The sequence below is a fragment of the Anolis sagrei genome, chromosome 12 (assembly GCF_037176765.1).
Source record: "Anolis sagrei isolate rAnoSag1 chromosome 12, rAnoSag1.mat, whole genome shotgun sequence".
NCBI lineage: Eukaryota > Metazoa > Chordata > Lepidosauria > Squamata > Dactyloidae > Anolis > Anolis sagrei.
In genome coordinates, this window is record NC_090032.1 from 22129358 (window position 1) to 22151780 (window position 22423).

Genomic DNA, 22423 nt, shown 5'->3' on the forward strand with positions numbered 1-22423 from the left:
CACGCTCCCCCCACGGGCAAATGCGCTCCTGCCAGCGCTGGGCGGCCATCTTGGCCAGATGATGCTTCTCCCAGTGCGGGCGCTCCACTCGCCTCTCCAACCAGAATCCGAATGTCAATATTGACAACCCCTCGTCCCTTACTCTGGGTTCATCATTTACTCTGGGCTCGGCTTGTCCCCTGAGGTGGACACTATAATCCATGACAATTATAACAACAACAACATCAATAAGATTATTAATATTGCTAACTTATTATTACTATTATTAAACACATAATAATAACAATTAATACAACAATAATAACATTATTAATAGCAACACTCTATTACTACTATTATTAAATACATAATAACAATTAATACAATAACATTTGCTAATATTCATAATCTATTATTGCTATTACTAAACACATAATAAGTAATGCAACAGTAACATTACTAATATTAATGATCTATTATTACTATTATTAAACATATATTTGTAATAATTAATACAACAATAACATTACTAATAGCAATACTCTATTACTACTATTATTAAACACATAATAACAATGAATACAATAACATTACTAATATTGATAATCTATTATTACTATTATTAAACATATATTAATAACAATTAATACAACAATAACATTACTAATATTAATAATCTATTATTACTACAACGATAATAACATTATTAATATTACTAGCTTATTATTGCTATTATTAAACATATATTAATAAAAATTGATACAACAATAACATTACTAATACTCTATTATTACTATTGTTAAACATATAATAAGAATTAATACAATAACATTACTAATATGAATAATCTTTTACTACTACAACGATAATAACATTATTATTACTAGCTTATTATTACTACTATTAAACATATATTAATAATAATACAACAATAACATTACTAATACTCTATTATTACTATTATTAAACACATAATAATAACAATTAATACAATAACATTCTGAATATTAATAATCTATTATTACTATTAAACATATATTAATAACCATTAATACAACATTAATAACATTATGGATATTAATTATCTATTATTACTATTATTAATCACATAATAACAACAATTAGTACAACCACAATAAGATTGTGAATATTAATAATATATTATTACTATTATTAAACACATAATAACAATTAATACAAAAATAATAAGATTGTTAATATTAATAAGCTATTATTACAATTATTAAACACATAATAATAACAATGAATACAAACATAAGATTGCGAATATTAATAATCTATTATTACAATTATTAAACACATAATAACAATTAATGCAACCACAATAAGACTGTGAATATTAATAATCTATTATTACTATTATTGACCACAGAAAAATAACAATTAATACATCATAACATTATAAATATTAATAATCTATTATTACTATTTTTAAATACATAATAACAACAATTAATACAAAAATAATAAGATTGTGAATATTAATAATATTATTAATATTTTAAACACACAATAATAGTTAATACAACAATCATAACATTATGAATATTAATAATCTATTACTATTATTAAACATATAATAACAAATACAACAATAAGATTACGAATATTAATAATCGATTACTACTGTTAAACACATAATGATAACAATTATGTGTTATCATTATTAATATTGATAATCTATTATTATTATTATTATTATTATTATTATTATTGTGAGGATAATCCCTGCCTTACCCCTTGGAAGAAGGCGAAGAGGATGTTCCTGGGCAGGGCCTGGGCTTCGGGGGCCTTGTGGATGGCTTCGGCCGCGGCCAGAAGGGCCACGAAGGAGCCCACCGCGCTCTCTGCCCCCGGGGCCACGTTCCAGAAGAAGGAGTGGCTGTCGATCTGTCGGCAGAAGAGAAGACGGGAAGGGAAAAGGGATGAAAAGCTCCCAGGAAGCCGTGACGCAGACTTCGCTCTGCACGTGCCCAGGGGTCCTGGGCGCAAGGACGGATTTCGCTTCCCAAAATAGGGCCTCACCCGCGCGGCCGCCATGACGACGCTGTCAGGCGGCGGCTTCTCCGACCCGTTGATGGGCTTCACGGAGCTCCAGACGTTGAAATCGGTCAGCGGGTCGCAGACGACCTCTGTGGGTAAACAGCAGGCGGGTTAACTGGAGGGGGTTGGACTGGATGGCCCTTGGGGATCCCTATTATTATTATTATTATTATTACTACTAGCTTAGGGACCCGGCGCTGCCCGGGTTATTAGAGAAAGTGGGTTATGTCGGTTCTGTATGCCAAGTTTGGTCTTTACTGGTCATTGGATAACGGCTGCATTGTTTTCAGGAAGTGAGTGAAGGAACTTGAAGTCCCATCATCCATGGTTCATCCTCCTCCAAACTGCAGTAGGATGTCAAGTAGGTCATGGGGGCTCTGTCTGCCAAGTTTGGTCTGTATTGGTAATTTTCTGACTCCGCCCCCTCTGGCCTTTTCCTTTCCTCTCTTTGTCATCTCGGAATCTTGGAATTGAAGCTGGCCAATCAGAGACCATATGCAAATTTCCTTCTCATGTACCCGTTTCTGTCATGAACTCTTTTCTCCACCAGGGGCTCCTATTGAAGCTGGCCAATCAGAGACCATATGCAAATAGCACCACAGCAGCAGCCAATCAGAATCTTGGAACTTTAAGGCTGGCCAATCAGAATGCTGGCACATACACCGCCACACCACCACACTTTTGTCCTCCGCATACAAACTTTGACTTTTATTATATGTATAGATAGATAGAAGAAGATAGATAGATAGATAGATAGAGAGAGAGAGAGATAGATAGATTTGTGCTAGGGATGCTATTATTATTATCATTATTAGACTGTGCTGGGGATGCTTTTATTATTATTATTATTACTATTATTAAATTGTGCTAGGGATATTATTATTATTAGACTGTGCTGGGGATGCTGTTATTATTATTTAATTGTGCTAGGGATGCTATTATTATTATTATTATTATTATTATTATTATTATTATTATTATTATTAGATTTTGCTGGGGATGCTATTATTATTATTATTATTATTATTATTATTATTAAATTGTGCTAGGGATGCTATTATTATTATTATTATTATTATTATTAGACTTTGCTGGGGATGCTATTATTATTATTATTATTATTATTAAATTGTGCTAGGGATGCTATTATTATTATTATCATTATCATTATCATTATCATTATTATTATTAGACTGTGCTGGGGATGCTATTATTATTATTAAATTGTGCTAGGGATGCTATTATTATTATTATTATCATTATCATTATTATTATTATTAAATTGTGCTAGGGATGCTATTATTATTATCATTATTATTATTATTATTATTATTAGACTGTGCTGGGGATGCTATTATTATTATTATTATTAAATTGTGCTAGGGATGCTATTATTATTATTATTATTATTAAATTGTGCTAGGGATGCTATTATTATTATTATTATCATTATTAAATTGTGCTAGGGATGCTATTATTATCATTATCATTATTATTATTATTATCATTATTATTATTATTATTATTATTAGACTGTGCTGGGGATGTTTTTATTATTATTATTATTATTATTAAATTGTGCTAGGGATGCTATTATTATTATCATTATTATCATTATTATCATTATTATTATTATTAGACTTTGCTGGGGATGCTGCTATTATTATTTGTGCTAGGGATGCTATTATTATTATTATTATTATTAGAATGTGCTGAGGATGCTATTATTATTATTATTATTATTATTATTATTATTACTACTACTACTACTACTACTACTACTACTCCTAGACTGTCCTGGGGATTTAATTGTGCTAGGGAGGCTATTAGTATTATTATTATTATTATTACTACTACTATTTTGACCACATAATATATAATATTGTAATGTAATACAATATAATATTAATAATTATTATATGATATTATAATTGTATATTTTATATTACATGTAAGATTACTAATAATATTACAGTATAATAGTATAGTACAATATAGAAATGTATAATACTGATACTGTGCTAAGCTACTAATATAATATATTGCAAATATATATAATATTTATAATATTAGAATGTAATACAATATAATACTACTACTAATAATAATATAATTATATATTTTATGTTACTAATAATATAATATAATATAATATAATATAATATAATAATGGTACAGTACAATATAGTAATATATAATACTGATATCGTGCCATGCTAATAATATAATATATTGTACGTATATATATCTCGTAAGCCGCTCTTTGGGGTGAGAAGGATGTCATATAAATGCCGCAAATAAATAAATGAATAAATATCTCAAGCATGTCTATCTATCATATCTGAGGCTGGATGGCCCTCTGTTAGGAGGGCTTCGATTGTGCCTTCCTTCAGGGCAGGAGGGGGTGGATTGGATGGCCTCTGCCCCCCCTCTCTTTCTCCTCACCTGGGTTGAGGCTGAAGGTGCTCTGGATGGCGCTGCGGCGCATGCAGGTGACGGTGCTGGTGACGGCGTGCATGTGGGAGGAGAGCTGCATGGCGCAGAGTGGGTACTCCGGGGGCAAGCCCCCCTCTGGCCGGTTGTGCTTCTTGTAGTACTGTGAGAAAGAGGAAGGAACAGCTCAGAACAAACACACACACACACATATAGCACTCTATCCAAATCTATATTAGGAGCAAGGAGATCCTGCAATAGGTTTAGTTGGTCAAGTCATTGTGCGGGGTGGAAAGTGCCACATACGCTATCAACAAGCAGCTTACGTCTTACCACACTACACAACATTTGAGAAATGTTCTCTCCCTGGTCATTTATTTATTTATTGACAGTATATATTCCGCCCTTCGCACTCCGCATTAGACTCTGCATTCGATCACAATGCACCTATACATGGCAAACATTCAATGCCATAGACACACAACATATATAGACAGGCACACAGAGGCTATTTCACTTTCCAGCTTCATGAGGGTATGCTTTTTGAATTCCAGCCACTGGGGGAGCTGTCGCTTCACTGTCCACTTGTGACACCGATGGAGTACTTCCTCATTCTTTTCCATGCAGCTGGAGAGTTTTATGGCGTCGTAAATTAGTTAAATTAGCCTCCCCGGAGCTGTCGCTTCACTGTCCACTTGTGACACTGATGGAGTACTTCCTCATTCTTTTGCACGCTGCTGGAGAATTTTATGGTGTCGTAAATAAGTTAAATTATCCTCCACAGAGCTGTCGCTTCACTGTCCACTTGTGACACCGATGGAGTACTTCCTCATTCTTTTTCACGCTGCTCGAGAGTTTTATGGCATCGTAAATTAGTTAAATTATCCTCCCTGGAGCTGTCGCTTCACTGTCCACTTGTGACACTGATGGAGTACTTCCTCATTCTTTTGCACGCTGCTGGAGAGTTTTATGGTGTCGTAAATAAGTTAAATTATCCTCCATGGAGCTGTCGCTTCACCGTCCACTTGTGACACCGATGGAGTACTTCCTCATTCTTTTGCACGCTGCTGGAGAGTTTGATGGTGTCATAAATAAGTTAAATTATCCTCCCTGGAGCTGTCGCTTCACCGTCCACTTGTGACACGGATGGAGTACTTCCTCATTCTTTTGCACGCTGCTGGAGAGTTTTATGGTGTCGGAGCTGTCGCTTCACCGTCCACTTGTGACACCGATGGAGTACTTCCTCATTCTTTTGCACACTGCTGGAGAGTTTTATGGCATTGTAAATTAGTTAAATTATCCTCCCTGGAGCTGTCGCTTCACCGTCCACTTGTGACACCGATGGAGTACTTCCTCATTCTTTTGCACGCTGCTGGAGAATTTTATGGTGTCGTAAATTAGTTAAATTATCCTCCCTGGAGCTGTCGCTTCACCGTCCACTTGTGACACCGAGGGAGTACTTCCTCATTCTTTTGCACGCTGCTGGAGAGTTTTATGGTGTCATAAATTAGTTAAATTATTCTCCCTGGAGCTGTCACTTCACCGTCCACTTGTGACATGGATGGGAGTACTGCCTCATTCTTTTGTACGATGCTGGAGAGTTTTATGGCATTGTAAATTAGTTAAATTATCCTCCCAGAGCTGTCGCTTCACCGTCCACTTGTGACACCAATGGGAGTACTGCCTCATTCTTTTGCATGCTGCTGGAGAGTTTTATGGTGTCGTAAATTAGTTAAATTATCCTCCCTGGAGCTGTCGCTTCACCGTCCACTTGTGACACTGATGAGAGTACTTCCTCATTCTTTTGCACGCTGCTGGAGAGTTTTATGGTGTCGTAAATTAGTTAAATTATCCTCCCTGGAGCTGTCGCTTCACCGTCCACTTGTGACACTGATGAGAGTACTTCCTCATTCTTTTGCACGCTGCTGGAGAGTTTTATGGTGTCGGAGCTGTCGCTTCACCGTCCACTTGTGACACCGATGGAGTACTTCCTCATTCTTTTGCACACTGCTGGAGAGTTTTATGGCATTGTAAATTAGTTAAATTATCCTCCCTGGAGCTGTCGCTTCACCGTCCACTTGTGACACCGATGGAGTACTTCCTCATTCTTTTGCACGCTGCTGGAGAGTTTGATGGTGTCATAAATTAGTTAAATTACCCTCCCTGGAGCTGTCACTTCACCGTCCACTTGTGACATGGATGGAGTACTTCCTCATTCTTTTGCACGCTGCTGGAGAGTTTTATGGTGTCATAAATTAGTTAAATTATCCTCCCCGGAGCTGTCACTTCACCGTCCACTTGTGACATGGATGGAGTACTTCCTCATTCTTTTGCACGCTGCTGGAGAGTTTTATGGTGTCATAAATTAGTTAAATTATCCTCCCCGGAGCTGTCACTTCACCGTCCACTTGTGACACCGATGGAGTACTTCCTCATTCTTTTGCACGCTGCTGGAGAGTTTTATGGTGTTGGAGCTGTCGCTTCACCGTCCACTTGTGACACCGATGAGAATACTTCCTCATTCTTTTGCACTCTGCTGGAGAATTTTATGGCGTCGTAAATTAGTTGAATTAGCCTCCCCGGAGCTGTCGCTTCACCATCCACTTGTGACACCGATGGAGTACTTCCTCATTCTTTTGCACGCTGCTGGAGAGTTTGATGGTGTCATAAATTAGTTAAATTATCCTCCCTGGAGCTGTCGCTTCACCGTGCACTTGTGACACGGATGGAGTACTTCCTCATTCTTTTGCACGCTGCTGGAGAGTTTTCTGGTGTCATAAATTAGTTAAATTATCCTCCCCGGAGCTGTCACTTCACTGTCCACTTGTGACACGGATGGAGTACTTCCTCATTCTTTTGCACACTGCTGGAGAGTTTTATGGCGTCGTAAATTAGTTAAATTATCCTCCCTGGAGCTGTCACTTCACCGTCCACTTGTGACATGGAGTACTTCCTCATTCTTTTGCACGCTGCTGGAGAGTTTTATGGTGTCATAAATTAGTTAAATTATCCTCCCCGGAGCTGTCACTTCACCGTCCACTTGTGACACCGATGGAGTACTTCCTCATTCTTTTGCACGCTGCTGGAGAGTTTTATGGTGTTGGAGCTGTCGCTTCACCGTCCACTTGTGACACCGATGAGAATACTTCCTCATTCTTTTGCACTCTGCTGGAGAATTTTATGGCGTCGTAAATTAGTTGAATTAGCCTCCCCGGAGCTGTCGCTTCACCATCCACTTGTGACACCGATGGAGTACTTCCTCATTCTTTTGCACGCTGCTGGAGAGTTTGATGGTGTCATAAATTAGTTAAATTATCCTCCCCGGAGCTGTCGCTTCACCGTGCACTTGTGACACGGATGGAGTACTTCCTCATTCTTTTGCACGCTGCTGGAGAGTTTTCTGGTGTCATAAATTAGTTAAATTATCCTCCCCGGAGCTGTCACTTCACTGTCCACTTGTGACACGGATGGAGTACTTCCTCATTCTTTTGCACACTGCTGGAGAGTTTTATGGCGTCGTAAATTAGTTAAATTATCCTCCCTGGAGCTGTCACTTCACCGTCCACTTGTGACACCGATGGAGTACTTCCTCATTCTTTTGCACGCTGCTGGAGTTTTATGGTGTTGGAGCTGTCGCTTCACCGTCCACTTGTGACATGGATGGAGTACTTCCTCATTCTTTTGCACGCTGCTGGAGAGTTTTATGGTGTCGTAAATTAGTTCAATTATCCTCCCCGGAGTTGTCGCTTCACCGTCCACTTGTGACACCGATGGGAGTACTGCCTCATTCTTTTGCATGCTGCTGGAGAGTTTTATGGTGTCGTAAATTAGTTAATTTAGCCTCCCCGCATAAGCGGTACCTAAATTTCCTAAATAGAAAGCAATGCAGCTGCATACCTCTTTGATGACCTCGGTTTCTTTCTGGTCTTGCAGGAGGAAGATAGGGAAGCCGAAGTCCTGGTAGGAAAGGCCGCTGCCCAGGAGGTTCCAGGCGGTAACGTTGCAGTGCGCAAACTCCGGGCCGTAGCTGCCGTTGTACACCCCTAAAGAAGAGAGAGAAATGTAGTCACTCCATTCAGAGTGATTTGGAGGCTGTATCATCATCTATTTATAATATTTATTTATTTAGTTACGAAATTTCTACCCCGCCTTTCTCAAGGCAGCTTTGAGTCAATCCCGCGTGGGAGTTGTAGTTCACCATGCGTCCAGTGAGCATTCTGAACTCCACCAATGACAGATCTGGATCAAAGTTAGCACATAGAACCCGGTTGACCAACAGAACATACCGGAGGGGTTTGATGGGACTTGACCTTGATTTAGGGGAGTTGTAGTTCGCCTATATCCAGTGAACCCAAACGACGATGGAGCATGCAGACCCAATATGCTCCAATTTGAATACTGATGAGGTTTGGGGCACACAGAACTCCCACAATCACTGGAAGGGTTTGGTGGGCATTGACCTAGAGTTTGGGAGTTGTAGTTCACCTCCATCCAGAGAGCACTGTGGACTCAAACAATGATAGATTGGCACAAATACTCAATATTCCCAAATGTCAACACTGCTGGATTTTGGAGACAATAGGCCTTGACATTTGGGAGTTGTAGATGCTGGGGATTTATAGTTCAACTATTATCAAAGAACACTCTGAATCCCACCAATGACAGAAATGGACCAAACATGGCTCACAGAACCCTCGCGACTATAAGAATATACCGAAAGGGTTTGGGGTGAATTGACCTTGATTTTGGGGAGTTGTAGTTCTTTTATTTCCAGAACCCAAACAATGACAGATCTGGACCAAACTTGGCAAACAGACCCAAAATGGCCCATTGTGGATACAGGCGGGTTTGACCTTAGGTTCTGAGAGTTGTAGTTCACCTGCATCCAGATAACACTGGACGAGACCACTGCGAACCCCACAAATGACGGGCGCTGAATGCAGCCAATGTTGGATCTGGACCAAACTTGGCACACAGACCCAACATAGCCAATTGTGGATACAGGCGGGTTTGACCGGAGGTTCTGGGAGTTGTAGTTCACCTTCATCCAGATAACACTGGACGAGACCACTGCAACCCCCACAAATGACGGACGCTGAATCCAGCCAATGTTGGATCTGGACCAAACTTGGCACACAGACCCAACATGGCCCATTGTGGATACAGGCGGGTTTGACAGGAGGTTCTGGGAGTTGTAGTTCACCTGCATCCAGATAACACTGGATGAGACCATTGTGACCCCCACAAATGACGGGCGCTGAATGCAGCCAATGTTGGATCTGGACCAAACTTGGCACCCAGACCCAACATGGCCAAATGTGGATGCAGGCGGGTTTGACCTTAGGTTCTGGGAGTTGTAGTTCACCTGCATCCAGATAACACTGGACGAGACCACTGCGACCCCCACAAATGACGGACGCTGAATCCAGCCAATGTTGGATCTGGACCAAACTTGGCACACAGACCCAACATGGCCCATTGTGGATACAGGCGGGTTTGACCTTAGGTTCTGGGAGTTGTAGTTCACCTGCATCCAGATAACACTGGACGAGACCACTGCGACCCCCACAAATGATGGACGCTGAATGCAGCCAATGTTGGATCTGGACCATACTTGTGACACACATACACACCCCAACATGTCCACCTGGTTTGGGGAGGACTGACCCACCATTCTGGGAATTGTAGCTCACCCATAACCTTCTGCATTTTCTAATTAGGCTTTTTCCTAATAAATAGTGTTACTAATTAACTAAATGATATTACTTTTCACCCCAAAACAAACAACGCCTTTTTCAAATAACTGGGCGTCACTGGGTACCCAAGCTAATTAATGATAATAATAACAACAACAATAATAATAATAATACAGCAAACTCTCATGAGAGCACCCAGAGGGATTGGTAGATGCAAGCGTTAATAATAACAAAAAGCCATTAAACATGTCTCTGGACTTTCTCCTCAACCAGGAAGTAAACCAGGAGCAAAGTCCTGTTTACTAAGCAGATCGAGTTTAGAACTATAAATCCTCGCTAACATTTCCCCCCTTGAGACGGAGAGAAGTGACGCAATCCACTTCTTTACTGCCTCGTACTTGCGTATCATATCATAGAGGAATCAGTCCTTCTCCAATGCCAGAAATACAACTTAATGGTGTAACATTAGAAAATGTGGACCATTTCCGTTCCCTTGGCAGCCACCTCTCCACCAAAGTCAACATCGACACTGAAATTCAACACCGCCTGAGCTCTGCGAGTGCAACTTTTTTCCGAACGAAGCAGAGAGTGTTTGAGGACCGGGACATCCGTAGGGAGACCAAGGGGCTTGTTTATAAAGTTATTGTCCTCCCAACCCTGATATATACCTGCGAAACATGGACTGTCTACAGACGTCAACATTGAGACTGAAATACAACACCGCCTGAGCTCTGCAAGTGCAGCTTTTTTCCGAATGAAGCAGAGAGTGTTTGAGGACCGGGACATCCGTAGGAAAACCAAGGGGCTTGCGGATAAAGCTATTGTCCTCTCAATTCTGCTCTACGCCTGCGAGACATGGACTGTCTACAGACATCAACATTGAGACTGAAATACAACACCGCCTGAGCTCTGCAAGTGCAGCTTTTTTCCGAACGAAGCAGAGAGTGTTTGAGGACCGGGACATCCGTAGGGAGACCAAGGGGCTTGTTGATAAAGCTATTGTCCTCTCAATTCTGCTCTACGCCTGCGAGACGTGGACTGTCTACAGACGTCAACATTGAGACTGAAATACAACACCGCCTGAGCTCTGCGAGTGCAATTTTTTTCCGAACAAAGCAGAGAGTGTTTGAGGACCGGGACATCCGTAGGGCGACCAAGGGGCTTGTTTATAATGTCATTGTGCTCTCAATTCTGCTCTACGCCTGCGAGATGTGGACTGTCTACAGATGTCAACATTGAGACTGAAATACAACACTGCCTGAGCTCTGCAAGTGCAGCTTTTTTCCAAACAAAGCAGAGAGTGTTTGAGGACTGAGACCAAGGGGCTTGTTGATAAAGCTATTGTCCTCTCAATTCTGCTCTACGCCTGTGAGACGTGGACTGTCTACAGACGTCAACATTGAGACTGAAATACAACACCGCCTGAGCTCTGCAAGTGCAGCTTTTTTCCGAATGTAGCAGAGAGTGTTTGAGGACCGGGACATCCATAGGGAGACCAAGGGGCTTGTTGATAAAGCTATTGTCCTCTCAATTCTGCTCTACGCCTGTGAGACGTGGACTGTCTACAGACGTCAACATTGAGACTGAAATACAACACCGCCTGAGCTCTGCGAGTGCAATTTTTTTCCGAACAAAGCAGAGAGTGTTTGAGGACTGGGACATATGTGGGGAGACCAAGGGGCTTGTTTATAATGTCATTGTCCTCTCAATTCTGCTCTACGCCTGCGAGATGTGGACTGTCTACAGACGTCAACATTGAGACTGAAATACAACACCGCCTGAGCTCTGCGAGTGCAGCATTTTTCGAATGAAGCGTTTGAGGACCGGGACATCCGTAGGGAGACCAAGGGGCTTGTGGATAAAGCTATTGCCCTCCCAACCCTGCTATGTGTTTGTGAGACGTGGACTGTTTGCAGACGTCACACGCAACTCCTAGAATGATTGCATCTGAAAAATCCGGCAAATCTCTTGGGAAGAGAAGCGGACAAATGTCAGCGTGCTGGAAGAAGCAAAGACCACCAGCACTGAAGCAACGGTCCGTCGCAATCACCTCCCCTGGACCGGCCACGTTGTCCGGATGCCCGACCAACGTCTCCCAAAGCAGTTGCTCTACTCTGAACTCAAGAATGGAAAACTGAATGTTGGTGGGCTGGAAAAGAGATTGAAAGACGGGCTCAATGCCAACCTCAAAAAATTTGGCATAGACACTGAGAACTGGCCCTTGAGTGTTCCAGTTGGAAGTCAGCTGTGACCAGCAGTGCTGCAGAATTTGAAGAGGCACGAATAGAGGGCGAAAGAGAGAAACGTGTCAAGAGGAAGGCATGTTGGGACCGCCTTCCACCTGGAAACCAATGCCTTCACTGTGGGAGAAGATGCAGATCAAGAGTTAGGCTCCACAGTCCCCTACGGACCCACCACCAGGACACGACACTTGGAGGACCATCATCCTTGGACTACGAGGGATCGCCTAAATAAGTACATATCACAAGACAGCCTTTATTGGCATGCACACCAACAGAATCACGACCTACGCAAGAAGAGGGAGACCCAGAGAAGGGCGTTTCTGCTCACCGAAGCCATCGTTGGGGCACTTTAGCCCGGGAGAGAAGCCCTTGGACGGGATGGGCTTGGCAATGGCCACGGCCAGGCCGGAGATCCTGGAGCTGCCTTTCAGCCTCTGCATCAGTTCCCTGCCCAGAGAAAGAAAACAGCAGGGAAGTTATCGTCTGAATTTGCATGTTATGTAATTTCTGCATTTACCTATTGTACGCCGCTTGGAATCCCACCCGCAGCAGAAAAGCGGGATATACATAATTTTATTTATTTATTTATTTGGGGTTCTTTTACCCCGCCTTTCTTCTCACCCCGAAGGGGACTCAGGGCGGCTTCCAGAGGCAAAGGCACAATTTGATGCCTGCATCATAAAAACAATCATACACAAAATTACATCAATTCACAGATGACAACAATTCATGCATTATAACAGTGTTTCTCAACCTGGGGGTCTGGACCCCTGAGGGGGTTGCGAAGGGGTGTCAGAGGGGTCGCCAAAGACCATCGGAAAACACAGTATTTCATGTTGGTCATGGGGGTTCTGTGTGGGAAGTTTGACCCAATTCTATCATTGGTGGAGTTCAGAACGCTCCTTGATTGTAAGTGAACTCTAAATCCCAGTATCTACAACTCCCAAATGTCAAGATCTATTTCCCCCAAACCCCATCAGTGTTCACATTTGGGCATATTGAGTATCCATGCCAAGAGTGGTCCAGATCCATTATTGTTTGAGTCCACAGTGCTCTCAGGATGTAGGCGAACTACAACTCCCAAACTCAAGGTCAATGCCCACCAAACCCTTCCAGTATTTTCTGTTGATCACGAGAGTTCTCTGTGTCAACTTTGGTTCAATCCCATTGTTGGTGGGGTTCAGAATGCTCTTTGTTTAGATGTTAACTACAAATCCCAGCAACTAAAACTCCCAAATGACAAAATCAATTCCCCCGCCAACCCCTCCAGTATTCAAATTTGGCCATACTGGATATTTGTGCCAAATTTGCTCCAGTGAATGAAAATACATCCTGCAGATCATTATTTACATGACGATTCATAATGTTAGGGTTATGGTTGGGGGTCACCACAACATGAGGAACCGTATTAAGGGGTTGCAGCATTAGGAAGGTTGAGAACTACTGCATTATAACAATAAAATCAATAAAACCAATACAAACCCAATTTCTCCTCTTCCATGGTCAGCGTTCGCTAACTCACAGATCTAGTTTTACGTTCCACTTCATCAGTCCTGTTGGTCTTACTCGCCTGATTGTCTAATTTAATTGCCTGGTTGCCCAAAGGCCTGGTTCCACAACCATGTCTTCACCCTCCTCCTGAAGGTGAGAAGGGATGATGTTGCCCTGATTTCCCCCCGGGAGTGATTTCCACAGGTGAGCGGCCACCACTGAGAAAGCCCTGCTCCTCATCCCCACCAGCCTCACTTGAGACAGTGGTGGGGTCGAGAGCAGGGCCTCCCCAGCTGATCTCAAACTCCGGGGTGGGACGTAGAGGGAGATACGTTCGGACAGATACACTGGACCGGAACCGTACAGGGTTTTGTAGGTCAAAACCAGCACCTTGAATTGTGCTCGGAACTGAATCGGCAGCCAGTGGAGCTGACACAGCAGGGGGGTGGTGTGCTCCCTGTATGTCGCTCCGGTGAGCAGTCTGGCTGCTGCTCGCTGGACTAGTTGAGGTTTCCGAACAGTCTTCAAGGGCAACCCCATGTAGAGAGCGTTGCAGTAGTCTATTCAGGATGTAACAAGAGCGTGGACAATAACAATAATATCCCTGTTCCTTTGTAATGGGAAAGCCCTGCTCACCCGGTGAAGAGCTCTCCATCCAGGAGCACCACGTACGGGGCGTGCGGACCCTCCTCCAAGACCCACTTCAAGTCCGCCTCCTCTTCCACCACATGGATGACGCCGGTGTCGCCATTCATGGAAGCTGACAGAGAGAAAACACAAACATCTTCAGAGTCGGAAGGGCCAGGGAGGGACACATGGGTGAGAGCTCATATTTGAAAGCCATTCCCCCTCGGCGGGATTTAAATAAGGCAAATAAACAAACAAATAAATAAATTTGGAGGCTCCGTTCTGAAGCCAAGGCCGGCAATGATGAAATGATTTACCTATTTATTTATTGGCAATATTTCTACTCGGCTTTTCTCAAAACCAAAGGTGACTCAAGACGGCTTTACCACCTGTTGTCGGACTGTAATTAAAACTTGCTTATGAGAACTGAAATGGTAAACTTGCCCTTATAAATAATAATACTACAGTAAACTAGTTTATAGCTAGTTAATAATACTACAGTACTGCTTTGCAAGGCGGCTTTACAACCTGTTGACGGACTGTAATTAAAACTTGCTAATGAGAACTGAAATGGTAGACTTGCCCTTATAAATAATAATACTACAGTAAACTAGTAAATACCTAGTTAATAATACTACAGTACTGCTTTGCAAGCCGACTTTACAACCTGTTGACGGACTGTAATTAAAACTTGCTAATGAGAACTGAAATGGTAGACTTGCCCTTGTAAATAATAATACTACAGTAAACTAGTTTATAGCTAGTTAATAATACTACAGTACTGCTTTGCAAAGCGGCTTTACAACCTGTTGACAGACTGTAATTAAAAGTTGCTAATGAGAACTGAAATGGTTGACTTGCCCTTGTAAACTGTGACAGTGATAAGAGAAATGTTTACACCTGTTTACAGATTTAAATAAGGTAAATAAACAAATAAATAAATGTGGAGGCTCCGTTCTGAAGCCAAGGCCAGCAATGATGAAATGATTAATTACCTATTTATTTATTTATTGACAATATTTCTACCCCACTTTTCTCAAACCCGAAGGTGACTCAAGGCGGCATTACCAACTGTTGACGGACTGTAATTAAAACTTGCTAATGAGAACTGAAATGGCTTTTTTTGCAATTCATTTTTATTAACGAAGACTAAATGTAAGAAATACAATATAAAACTAGATAACAACAGTAGTTAAGACATGTGCTATTCCCTATCTAAATACTAAATCCATGTATCCATATATATGTATAGTTTTGCAGATATACACAATAATATACCTATACACATTAATATATCCACACCAAGATTTGCCCTACCGACAGATAAAATGGGGAAAAAAACAGACAGGATTTAAATAAGGTAAACAAACAAACAAACAAATAAATTTGGAGGCTCTGTTCTGAAGCCAAGGTCGGCAATGACGAAATGATTCACTACCTGTTTATTTATTTGTTTATTAACGATATTTCTACCCCGTTTTTCTCAACCCAAAAGTGACTCAAGGCGGCTTTACAATCTGTTGACGGACTGTAATTAAAACTTGCTAATGAGAACTGAAATAGTTGACTTGCCCTTGTAAACTGTGATAAGAATGGTGACAACAAAAAGAGAAATGTTTACATCTGTTTACACCGGTCAACATTTGCTGAGCAGAAACTGGATTAACTCTTAAGGAAATTACCTCTGTTTACATTAGTCAAAGACAATGGTCTTTCAAGTCAGAACCCAATGGATCATTATCAACATCAGCATCTGTCCAGGAGCAAAGGAAGGAGGGTAAAAGGAGAGAAGGAGGGAGGGAAGGAAAGAGAGAAGGAAGGATGGAAGGAAAAAGCGAAGGAAGGAAGGGAAGAGGTAGAGAAGGAAGAAAGGAGAGGGAAAAAGGAAGGAAAAGAAAAAGGGGGAAGGAAGGAAAGAGGCAGAGAAGGAAAGAAGGAGAGAAGGAAAGAAGAAAAGAGAAGGGAGGGAGGAAAGAAAGAGGGAAGGAAGGAAAAAAGGAGAGGAGAGAAAGAGGGAGGGAAGGTTGGCCACAGCAACGCGTGGTGGGTACAGCTAGTTATAAATAAGGTTTTTAAAATTATTATTATTATTATTATTATTAATTATAATTCAAGGGTGGCCTGAATACTCTAAATAACCGTAAATAAAGGCAAGGGTTCCCTCCAAGGCAAGAGACTCACACTGGCAGCCGATTTGATGGGTGGCGTTTAAGAGGCGGACACAAGTCGCCGTCCGGTTCAATGGGATGTAGATCTTCCTTTCCACAGAATTACACCAAACGGACCCTATTGAAAGAAAAGGAGAATATCTATCTATATATATAAAATTCCTCTGTGCATAATGAGTTACTTAAAAACAAAAGAACCAATGAACGAAATCACACCAAATTTGGCACCAAAACATCTCACAAGACAAGGAGTGACCATCACTCAAAAAATTATGATTTTTGTCATTTGGGAGTTGCAGTTGCTGGGATGTATAGTTCACCTACAATCAAAGAGCATTCTGAACCCCACCAATGATGGAACTGAACCAAACTTATCTAGATCCGGCACAGTCTGGCTTTAGGCCGGGACATGGAACTGAGACAGCCTTGGTCGCCTTGGTAGATGATCTTGACAGGGGGCTGGACAGGGGGAGTGTGTCCCTGTTAGTTCTGCTGGACCTCTCAGCGGCCTTCGATACTGTTGACCACGGTCTCCTTCTGGGACGCCTTGAGGATATGGGGCTCGGGGGTACTGCTTTGCAGTGGCTCCGGTCCTTCCTTGAGGGACGGTCTCAGAAGGTGTTACTGGGTGACACCTGTTCGGCCCCACAACCGTTGTTGTGTGGAGTCCCACAGGGATCAATTCTGTCCCCGATGTTGTTTAACATCTACATGAAGCCGCTGGGAGAGACTAAGATGTTATCTCTACGCAGATGATGTCCAAATCTGTCACTCCTTTCCACCTGTCACCAAGGAGGCCGTCCAAACCTTAAACCGGTGTCTAGCTGCTGTGTCGGACTGGATGAGAGCTAAAAAATTGAAATTGAATCCAGACAAGACAGAGGTCCTACTGGTCAGTCACAAGGCCGAACAGGGTATAGGGTTACAGCCTGTGTTAGACGGGGTTCCACTCCCCCTGAAGATGCAGGTTCGCAGCTTGGGAGTGATCCTGGACTCATCGCTGAGCCTGGAGCCCCAGGTCTCAGCGGTGGCTGGGAGAGCTTTTGCGCAATTAAAACTTGTGCAGTTGCGCCCGTACCTTGGGAAGTCTGATCTGGCCACAGTGGTCCACGCTCTTGTTACATCCCGAATAGACTACTGCAACGTGCTCTACGTGGGGTTGCCTTTGAAGACTGTTCGGAAACTTCAATTAGTCCAACGGGCAGCGGCCAGATTACTCACCGGAGCATCATACAGGGAGCACACCACCCCCTGTTGTGTCAGCTCCACTGGCTGCCGATCCAGTTCGGAGCACAATTCAAAGTGCTGGTTTTGACCTACAAAACCATTTACGGTTCCGGCCCAGCGCACCTGTCCGAACGTATCTCCTTCTACGTCCCACCTCGGAGTTTAAGATCTGCCGAGGGGGCCCTGCTCCCGGCCCCACCTTTATCACAAGCGAGACTGGTGGGGACGAGGGACAGCGCCTTCTCGGTGGTGGCCCCTCGCCTGTGGAATGCACTCCCCGGGGAAATTAGGACATCAACATCCCTCCTCTCCTTCAGGAAGAAGCTAAAAACCTGGATGTGGGGCCAGGCCTTCGGGTAAGCTGGCAGATGGACAAAGACAACCAATAATGACCAGAGTAGGAAAGGACAAGGACGATGCTAAATGGTTTACGGACTTGGTGAACACTGACCACAAGATGTATTTTTAGTTGCTGCTAGTTTATTGTCTGATTGTTTTAATCAGTTATAACTGTGATATTATGTGTTAAATGTGTGTATTGTATATGGCATTATATGTTGTAATTATTAGGCATCGAATTGTGCCTTTTGTAAGCTGCCCTGAGTCCCCCCCTCGGGGGTTGAGAAGGGCGGGGTAGAAGCACCCCAAATAAATAATAAATAATCCTTCCCGGATTATGAGGATTATTCTCATCATGAGGAGACAGGAAAGCCTAGAGAAGACAATTATGCTGGGGAAAGTGGAAGGGAAAAGGAAGAGGGGCCGACCAAGGGCAAGATGGATGGATGGCATCCTTGAAGGGACTGGACTGACCTTGAAGGAGCTGGGGGTGGTGACGGCCGACAGGGAGCTCTGGCGTGGACTGGTCCAGGAGGTCACGAAGAGTCGGAGATGACTGAACAAATGAACAACAACAATCCGGTGTGCCATCATAATTATTACAATGTCACAGTGACTATTAATATAACAACGTTTGGCACGCAGAACCCCAGAACTAACTCAACCACCTGGAGAGGACTGGCTCCTCCATAGTGGGAGTTGTAGTTCACCTTGCTGCCAGAGAGGACACTCCACTCCATCCCTGAGGCATCCAGAGCAAACTTGCCCAACATCACAAACTATAATTCCTGGTGGAGTTTCTCGGGGTTCACCTGGCATGATGGGAGTTGTAGTTCTCCCACAAACTTATGCATTTTGGAGAATTCAATCATGGACTTTTCCCAATAACCACCCAAGCTAGTACAACCACAACCACAACCACAACATTAACATATGTTACTCCGAGCTATGTTGTGGTTGTGGTTGTACTAGCTTGGGTGGTTATTGGGAAAAGTCCATGAAGGAGCTGAAGGAGACAGAGGTGAGTCTAAATGGTAGAGTTAACGCGGTTTGGCACGGCTTTAGCCCCCAACTCACCGCCCGCCACGGCGAAGAGGAGAATCCCCCTCAGGAGAAACCCGGCAAGGCCTGCTTCCTCCTCCACCGCCGCCATCTTCCTTCCCCGCCCTCTCCTGCTTCCGCTTCCGGTCTTTTAGGCCGCTCTAGCGCAGCGGCGAGACTCTATGGCCATCATGGCTGGGCCTCCACACTTCGCCTCCTCCATTCAGGCCGCTCTAGCATCACCCGCAATGCAGTTCGAGGGCGCGGCTCTATGGTCCTGGCGCCATCTTGCTTCCCCGCCCCCTCCTTGTTCCTTTTTCCCCCTTCTGGCCTCTCTAGGCGCGATCCCAATGCAACCGGAGGGCGCGGCTCTATGGTCCTGCCGCCATCTTTTGCTCCCCGCTTCGGCTCTTTCGGGCCGCTCTAGCCGAGATCGCAATGCAGTTGAAGGGCGCGGCTCTATGGTCCTGCCGCCATCTTGCTTCCCCGCCCTCTCCTTGTTCCTTTTTTCCCCTTCTGGCCTCTCTAGGCGCGATCTCAATGCAACAGGAGGGCGCGGCTCTATGGTCCTGTCGCCATCTTTTTGCTCCTCGCTTTGGTTCTTTTGGGCCGCTCTAGCCGAGATCGCAAAGCAGTTGAAGGGCGCGGCTCTATGGTGCAGCCGCCATCTTGCTTCCCCGCCCTCTCATTTCCCCCCCTTGCCCCCTTCTGGCCTCTCTAGACGCGATCGCAATGTAGCCAAAGGGCGCGGCTCTATGGTCCTGGCGCCATCTTTTGCTCCCCGTTTCGGCTCTGTCGGGCCTCTCTAGCCGCGATAGCAATGCAGCTGAAGGGCGCGTCTCTATGGTGCAGCCGCCATCTTGCTTCCCCGCCCTCTCCTTTTCCCCCTTTCCTCCCTTCTGGCCTCTCTAGGAGCGATCGCAATGCAGCCGGAGAGCGCGGCTCTATGGTTTTGATGACATCTATTGCTCCCCACTTCGACTCTTTCAGGCCTCTCTAGCCGAGCTCGCAATGAAGCCAAAGGGCGCGACTCTATGTTCCTGCGGCCATCTTTTGCTCCCCTCTTCGTCTCTCGGGCCGCTCTAGCCGCGCTCGTAAATGCAGCCGGACGTCCCGAATCTATGGTCCCGCCGTCATCATGGTCCTGTCTCTGTTTCGGGCCGCTCTAGCCCAAGCTACAAATTCAGCCAGAGGCGAGACTCTATGGCCACCAGTCCTCCTTTTCCCCCAAGGGGGCGCTCTAGGCGCTGCGTCAATGAAGTCAGGGAAGGCGCGTCTCTATAGTTTTTAGGCCCCGCCCCTTCTTCCTCGTAAGGCCGGAAGTGGTTCTGGGGTGACGTGGAAGCGGCTCTGGCTGAGGAGGAGACGGAGAGGGGAAGATGCTCACCAAGTTCGAGACCAAGTCCGCCCGCGTCAAAGGTAAAAGGCGCGTTCTGATTCGGTATTTCAATGGATGTATTCGGATTATATCCAGGATTAGGAGGAGAGAGGCCTGTCTGAGGCCTTTGGGGCCTTCAATGCATTCTAATGGCACCAACCCATTGACATCCCTCATGTTTCTTTCCTTTTCTTATTTAAATGGCCAAATACATTATATATTTGAGTATTATTCCTATTTATATTTTAGGATTAATTCAAATTATTGTCACTAATTATTATTATTAGTAATTGATGATATATTCAATTTTTATTATTATTAATAATTAATTAATAACATAATTATCTTATATATTAATGTTAATAAATATTTTAGTATGTGTTAGGATTATTTATTCAATATTTTAGTAGCATTTAATATTATGTTATATTTTAGGATAATTTATTATTATATGTTACAATTAATTATTATTTTATTTTGGCATTGTTTATTATTACATTTTAGCATTATAATTATATTACATTTTAGGATTATTTATTATTCTATTATGCGTTAGGATTATTTATATTATATTTTAGTAGCATTTAATATTATGTTATATTTTAGGATAATTTATTATTATATATTAGGATTAGTTATTATATTTTAGGATTATTTATTATTATATGTTAGGACTAATTATTATTACATTTTAGGATTATTTATTATTTTATTATGTGTTAGGATTATTAGGATTATTTATACTATATTTTAGTAGCATTTAATATTATGTTATATTTTAGGATAATTTATTATTATATATTAGGATTAGTTCTTATTACGCTTGAGGCTCAGGCATCGGCGGTGTCCGGGAGGGCTTTTGCACAATTGAGACTTGTGCGCCAACTGCGCCCGTACCTCGCTAAGGCTGATCTGGCCGGGGTGGTCCATGCCTTGGTCACCTCTAGGTTGGACTACTGCAATGCGCTCTACATGGGGCTGCCCTTGAAAACGGCTGGGAAATTCCAACTGGTCCAACGGGCAGCAGCCAGGATGCTGACTGGGGCTCCTTATAGAGAGAGGTCAACCCTCCTGTTTAGGGAGCTCCACTGGCTGCCATTTATCTTCCGAGGCCTATTCAAGGTGCAGGTGCTTACCTACAAAGCCCTAAATGGTTTGGGACCTGCCTACCTGCGTGACCGCATCTCTGTCTATGAACCCACACGTTCACTTCGGTCATCTGGTGAGGCCCTGCTCGTGATTCCACCTGCGTCACAAGCGCGTCTGGTGGGGACACGAGACAGGTCCTTTTCTGTGGTGGCCCCCCGACTCTGGAACACCCTCCCCAAAGATCTTAGACAGGCCCCTACATTGGCAGTCTTCAGAAAGAACTTGAAAACCTGGCTGTTCCGATGTGCCTTCCCAGACTAGGAATCTCCAATAACAAGTCCTCGAAGCACTTTAGTAGAAATAAGATTACTGCACACCGCACTCTGCACTTGCCCCATAATCCTTGTATACCTCCTGCCACATCTGCACTTTTAATCTTGTACCCACTACTCTGGCCTGGCCAAGTTTTATTATGTCCTGATGTACTGTTTATTGCATGTTGTTTTAATATTGCTTTAACTGTTTTTAATTTGCCTTGGGTTTTGTATTGCATCAAGTCCTTCGGGAGATGCTAGCGGGGTACAAATAAAGTTAATAATAATAATAATAATAATATTTTAGGATTATTTATTATTATATGTTAGGACT

General features: G+C 43.2%; 2 protein-coding genes across 2 annotated transcripts in view; one reads left to right on the forward strand and one right to left on the reverse strand.

Annotated features, from left to right (window-relative positions):
* NCSTN (nicastrin) overlaps nt 1-19533 on the reverse strand; it is a 32274-nt gene extending 12741 nt beyond the window's left edge. Inside the window, exons 1-8 of the mRNA XM_060757820.2 lie at nt 19345-19533; nt 16715-16819; nt 14543-14666; nt 12744-12862; nt 8374-8519; nt 4489-4639; nt 2026-2132; nt 1738-1890 (exon numbers count right to left, since the gene is read on the reverse strand). Coding sequence (XP_060613803.2) covers nt 1738-1890; nt 2026-2132; nt 4489-4639; nt 8374-8519; nt 12744-12862; nt 14543-14666; nt 16715-16819; nt 19345-19420 — 981 coding nt within the window. The 5' untranslated portion in view covers nt 19421-19533. The remainder of the gene's footprint in view (nt 1-1737; nt 1891-2025; nt 2133-4488; nt 4640-8373; nt 8520-12743; nt 12863-14542; nt 14667-16714; nt 16820-19344) is intronic.
* A 1076-nt stretch (nt 19534-20609) lies between these two features.
* The window catches only part of COPA (COPI coat complex subunit alpha), a 57654-nt gene continuing 55840 nt past the window's right edge, over nt 20610-22423 (forward strand). The window contains exon 1 of the mRNA XM_067472585.1: nt 20610-20727. Coding sequence (XP_067328686.1) covers nt 20688-20727 — 40 coding nt within the window. The 5' untranslated portion in view covers nt 20610-20687. The remainder of the gene's footprint in view (nt 20728-22423) is intronic.